This window comes from Mus musculus, chromosome 5 (genome assembly GCF_000001635.26).
Source record: "Mus musculus strain C57BL/6J chromosome 5, GRCm38.p6 C57BL/6J".
NCBI lineage: Eukaryota > Metazoa > Chordata > Mammalia > Rodentia > Muridae > Mus > Mus musculus.
This window is the reverse complement of record NC_000071.6, coordinates 113,584,010-113,590,009: the sequence shown is the minus strand read 5'-3', so window position 1 is coordinate 113,590,009 and position 6,000 is coordinate 113,584,010. Positions and strand designations below refer to the sequence as shown.

The window sequence follows — 6,000 nt, the reverse complement described above, 5'->3', positions numbered from 1 at the left end:
CTTCCACTGACTGGGGAAGTCTCTGGTCACAGCCTTCTCCACAGAAGGCCCAGTCTAGTTGGTGACAGAAGCCAGGAGGAGGTTTGTTGATGGAGATGGGGAACTGCGGGGTCCCTGGGCATCTCTCTCCCACAGACACTCTGCTCCACATCTGTGCATGATAAACCCAGAGAAGTTCACACCTTAGGCCTTCCCTCTCCTCTCTCATTCACACATACACACACACTCCCCCCCGCCCCCCGAGGAAACACTCCATGTGTGAACATGCCATACACAACTGGGCAGCCAGTTAGCAACAAAACTCTCTTTTAATGATAGTGTTGACCTGAGGAATCTTCGAACAGAAAGTTCGTGACCAGAGGAGGCCACTTGCAAAGAACTGGCCCATGTTTTGGACCCAGAGTCTCTCAGAGAGCTTAGACCTCCAAGCAGGAGGGGAGGCTAGGCCCTCTACTGCCCAGTGAAAAGAAAACTAGAAATTAGTCTGGGGCGGGGGAAACACCATACAAAATACATTCAGAGCCCCCTTGGCTGAGCCCTGGGGTGGTCCAAACCCTCCAGATGAGGGCGTTGGGAAGGGAAGCCAGTCCTTTTTTGTGTGGCCAGTGTCCAAGGGGCAGAATGTCTTGGTCATATTCCTCTTAAAAAAATATATCTCTCTTTTCACGAATCTTCTCCAGGGTTCCTTGGCTAGGTGGGAAGGAGTGTTCATTTGCCCCGCCCCCCCACCCCCCAGGCTGCGGGGGTGGAGGTGGGGGAGGGGCTGCTCCGGTCAAAAGAGCAAGGGGCTGTGACTATGGCTTTTGCGTTTATGTAATGGGAACGGTGAAGGGCTGGAGGGGAAGCCAGAGGGATCCAAGGTGGGGGAGACGGGGATCCTGGATGCATGCTTCCTAAAACGTGATCAGTGACTTGAGTCAGAAATCCTTTGGTGTCTAAGCGTCTTCGAGAAAGAGCAGCGGCATAATGGGAATGGAAAGCCATTCTTAGTGGGGACTCTGAGGAGTCCCCAGTTGGGGCTGGCCCTGTCGGGTTGCAAGCAAGGGAAGGGAGGCTGATGGCTTAGAGGGTAGGGGACAGTTTTGGGTGTGGCTCTCTCTGAGTTGGAGCACTTTTGTTCCCTGCCCTGGGGTAGTGGAAGGACTCCCTGGTTAAGGGATCAATCCAGGCAGTGTAAGATAGCCAGTTCAGGTCCCACCCTGCAATGTTGGGTCCTCTGGGCTTCCGTATGTGGCACATGGCCAACCTGTTGGGTTGGTTTTTGGTACCTAAGGGACTTTGGAAGAAGGATCAAGAACCCCAACGTCACCCTCATCCCCAAGACACGACAGCACGAGCAGACAAGACAGGGTTGCTGTCCTGGAGGGGGGGCAACACCCGGCTTGGGCCTCTTATGTGCTTTAGCCTGGGGCGGTTCCCACTGTAATGCCAGAGCACCAGTCTCCATGGTCCTCAGAAGTGAGACGCCCAAGGCCACGGAGACAGGTCCCAGCCAGCTGTCTGTCACACAGAGGTGGCCTGAGAGAGATCAGAAAGCTGGTGCCTGCTCAGGGGAAGAGGCAGGGGCCCACACAGTCAGAAGAGGGTCATTGCTTGCAAAATGTCCATCAGCTGCCACAGCCAGACCCTCCCAACCTCTGCCAGATAGCCTCTCCCTTCTCCCACCACCAATAGCAGGGTCTGGGATACTCCAAACCAGGCAGCCTACTCTCCAGGGAAAGGTGTCTAGATATCTCCTCCTCCTGAGGCCTCAGAGGGGCCTTTCTGAAGGCAGGCAGAAGCCTGGGGCTGTCTTTGTGCCAGAGGGAAGCCAGCTCTTTGAAGCCAAGGGGCACCGGATGCTGGGTCCCTCCCTGGCTGCCCATCATCTTGGGCCATAGGCATCAGGCACCCCAGTGAGGTTGCGGCTACGTAGTGCCGTGTCCACCATTCGGATGTAGGCGGCAATGGTCCTGCGCATCTCGGCTGTGTAAGGGTCATACTCCAGCTTGCGCAGCCCCGAGCGCTTGAAGTTGCCGTCCTTCTGGCTCTCCACGCACAGCAGCCGATCCTCCCTGACCGCCACGCCCAGCAGGCTGACCATGCGGCCCAGCTGCGTAAACAAGTCCTGCTTCAGGTCCTCGAAGTGCACCACCAGGACGGTCTTGCCAAACTTGAGCCAGTCCAGCGTGTGCGTGGCCCACCACGGGGCATAGTTCCTCACGAACTCGGGCCACTCTGCGGAGAGAGCAGAGCGTCAGCCCGCCACTAGATAGATGGGCAGATGACAAACCTTCCGGACGCCTGAAACCCACGTGTGCTTTTTTGGGTAACACACCCCTGGCTGGTGCCTGGTTTACTACAGGCACAGCCCTACCTATACACAGAACCACAGCCTGAAAACAGATACCACCAAACTGCGGAGGCACAGAGATGCTGGGTTATACAGGAAGGGCTGGGAGCAGAGAGCACTCGCTTGCCAAGATTGCTGGAAGCTCTGGGTTTGGACCCCAAGAAGCTGTATGGGTAGAGACTGTAGTTCTGTGGGGGAGGTTGGAATGTTGCAGATCCAAGGACTAATTAGCTTACCTTGGGCTAGGCCTAGACCTCTGGAACACCTAGGTAGTGACAATTTTGGTTTCTTTAGGAATATAAGAATTTGCTTTTGCTTTAATCCCAGGTGTGGGTAGGGGCCGCTTCAGACTGTCCACAGCAGCTGTCTTATGATTTGCCTTGTGCCCTAGCAGGCAGATCATTTTGCCAGCTGCAGATGGTTTCTGCAATTGTGTGACACCGGGGATTCCGGGGACTTTTCAGAGGGTAGATAAATGCTTGAGCTTAGAGTGGGGAGAGTTGTTGGTTGTGGTTTGTTGAGTAGTTGTACATAAAAGAAGAGAAAGAAAAAATAATACATAAAAATAAATAAAAAGGAGAAAGAAAAAATAAAAAGGGGAAAGAAAAAATAAAAAGGAGAAAGAAGAAAAATTTGGATTCTAATGGCAAAGATCTAGGAGCCCTAAGAAATTTGACACACGTAATCGGTAGGAACTAGTCTAACCATAATAATATTCCTTTTTCCTTTCCTCTCTTGTCTTTTTTTCTTCTTCTTTCTGGTGTTAGGGGTTGAAAGGGTGGAAGAAAAGAGGGGAGAAGGGTGGAAGAAAACAGAACCCACACTGTAGCAAAGACTGTCTGCACAGCTCACTCTTGCAAATCTGTCTGTTGGAACTAACACCCCCCCTACTAGTAGAAACCTTTTGGAATCTATTAACAGACAAGACATGGGCTGGCGAGGTGGCTCAGCGGGTAAGAGCACTGACTGCTCTTCTGTAGGTCCCAATCCCAGCAACCACTTGGTGGCTCACAACCACCTGTAATGAGATCTGATGCCCTCTTCTGGTGCATCTGAAGATAGCTACAGTAATAATAATCTTTGGGCCAGAGTGAGCAGGAACTGAGCGAGCAGGGCCGACCAGAGTGAGCAGAGGTTCTAAATTCAATTCCCAACAACCACGTGAAGGCTCACAACCATCTGTACAGCTACAGTGCACCCACATACATAAAAATAAGTAATTAAATCTTTAAAACAAACAAACAAGACAGCTAGCTTCTACCAGCCCAAGGCTAAGAATATCATCAGCCAGCACCTTGGGCTGAAAGGAAATAAAACTTGAGACCTGTGATTCATGTAATGTATGTCAAATAGCCCAAAGAGTTGTTTGTGAGCTTTGAAACCTGGGGCTGAGAACACAGCAGAACAGACCAGGACATGCCTGGGCAGGCCCGTCACCTCCCTAGCTCTCACCCCTCTGACCTAAGTTAAATGTTAACAGGCTGCTGATGTTTAAATGGACCAATCATGTGAAACCGCGCCAATTCCTCCCCCAGCCCCACTCCTTTTCTATAAAAACCCCTAGCTTTCAAACCTGGTCGAATCCACTGTCTCCTGTTATGTGAGATATGTTTCGACCCTCCTCGTGTTGTTACATCAAGGTGTTGTGTTCTATTCATGATTCTTGGGTGCACGCCGAATCGGGAGTTGAATGGGGGTTTCCCCACTAGGTTCTTTCAGGGCTTATAGAAAGGCTTTCCCTGTCTTGTGGTATCCGCCTCTTTTAAACTGCCTGGGTTCGTTGACTGTTTTGTCAAACTACAAACACCTCATGAGCCTGCTTCCCAGTTGGAACACAGAATCTGGAGTAACCTATATCCGCGTTTCTGGGCCACGGTCACTCACTGGCTTCAGAATAAGCTCTCTCACATTCCCTTTAAGATGAGAGCTATGGTTTTTATGTCATCAGATATGCTGACATGTTAGGTTCCAAAAAAACGACCCACTTTCCACCAGAGGAATCGCCTGGATCCATTGAGCCCTGGCTGTCTGGTTTTGTTTCCTCAGCCGGGTGGTTGGTTGGTTGCTGAGTTGTGTCTGCCATTTGTGGACAGCCTATTTGTCTGTTCTGAGCTGGTTACAGATCAAGCTTTGGGAGGTATCTCTTTTTGTCTGCTTTCAAAGTATTTGTTTTAAAGTATCTGCTCTGAGCGCTTGATTGAAAGCCTGTTGGAAAGGTTTTGGTCTAACCTTTGGCTTGGTTTGGCTTGCTTGCGCCCAGAACTCTAAAGACATTTTAGATTCGGCTGTTTAGCTTGTTTTCCGATATTTCATTTGCCTGTGAAACTCTGATGGGATTTTGGTTTTTGTTTTGTCTTGGTTCTCCTTGTCTTTGAAATGTTTTGGTTTGTTAATTTTTGGCCTTTGTTTCCCAACTCCTCCTCAAAGGGTTAATTCTGCTTTTATTTTTCTGCTACTTCTCCTGTGACCTTTAGCTTAGGAGTTTTATGATCATCTGATGTTACAGCCCCTGGAGACAAGAGGCAACTGTTCCCTCTTATCCCACCCCACCCCACCCCAAAGTGTGCTGGAGTCAGGGGGAACACCTCACTACGTGCAGTGGGGGAAACTCAACAAACATGTTCCATTCTTTTTGTTAGGGTGTATTTTGTTTTTGTTTTGAGACACAGTTTCTCTGTGTAGCCCTGGCTGTCCTGAAACTTGCTCTGTAGACAGCTGGCTTCAAACTCGGAGAACAGCCTGTCTCTGCTAGGATGTTGGCTCTTTGGGAAAGATACATAGGAAGGTTTGTTCACTGCCTTCATGTTTGTGTAAACATGTAGGACAGCCACAGAGCCAGTGGGATAAAACTGACCCAAAACACACACTCCCTAGTTAAAGTAGACATGTGATTTTTCAAGAGAAAACAGAGAGGGAGAGGGGGTGGGGTGGGAGTGGGGGAGGGGGCTGGGGGGTCGGAACCAGGCCTCCAGAAAGGAGGAAGTGCCTGCAGATAAATGGCCATCTGGTCCTCTAACCGGCTCTATGGCTTGGTGAGTGATAATTGCTGACTAACTTGCAAGTGTTTGTGTGTGTGTGTGTGTGTGTGTGTGAGGGGGTGGGGCGGGGTAGACTAAAGATGACCAAGGCACTCTCCTCCTCCAGGTGTAGGTTTTGCGTTTAACAAAAGTCCTAGGCAATAAATGTCTTAAAAAAAAATCACAGATCAGCAGCCGCTTTAACTAAAACATAAAACGCTCTCTAAAAACGTGATCAAATTGGTAACTCAGAAGAGTAAGGAGCTCTTAGAGTCACGTGAGTCAAAGTAAATGCAAACAAACAAGCCCCCACCCCAACCAAAAAAACCAACCCCAAAAAAACCCAAAACAAAAACAAAATCACAAAAAATCCCAACAAACAAAAAACACCCCCCCCAGAAAAACAAAAACCATCCCAAGCCAAACAAACCCAGACCCCAAAATAAATCCCCAAACCAAAATCAACCACCACCACCACCACCTTTCTTAGAGGGGTTTCCGTCAAAACCAAGGCAAACTCCAAAAACAGCCGGCCCGCCTTCCTTTCCCTAGTCTGAGTCTTTTGAGTAGCCTGTTTCATTTAACTCTCATGCTTATGGGTAAGGGTCTTCCTTTCAGCCTCAAAGCCCCAAATGTCAGCTTGGCCTGAAC

At 49.8% G+C, this 6,000-nt stretch overlaps 1 protein-coding gene across 4 annotated transcripts in view; it reads right to left on the bottom strand.

Moving 5' to 3' along the window:
- Positions 1-284: 284 nt before the first annotated feature.
- Wscd2 (WSC domain containing 2) overlaps positions 285-6,000 on the bottom strand; it is a 100,616-nt gene continuing 94,900 nt past the window's right edge. For 2 of the 4 annotated variants that reach the window (XM_017320928.2, XM_030254582.1), the window contains exon 10: positions 290-2,217. In XM_017320928.2, the coding sequence (XP_017176417.1) occupies positions 1,865-2,217 (353 nt within the window). In that variant the 3' untranslated portion in view covers positions 290-1,864. Of the gene's footprint in view, positions 2,218-6,000 lie in introns of all 4 variants that reach the window. The other 2 variants (NM_177292.3, XR_001784707.2) reach the window with 2 other exon arrangements.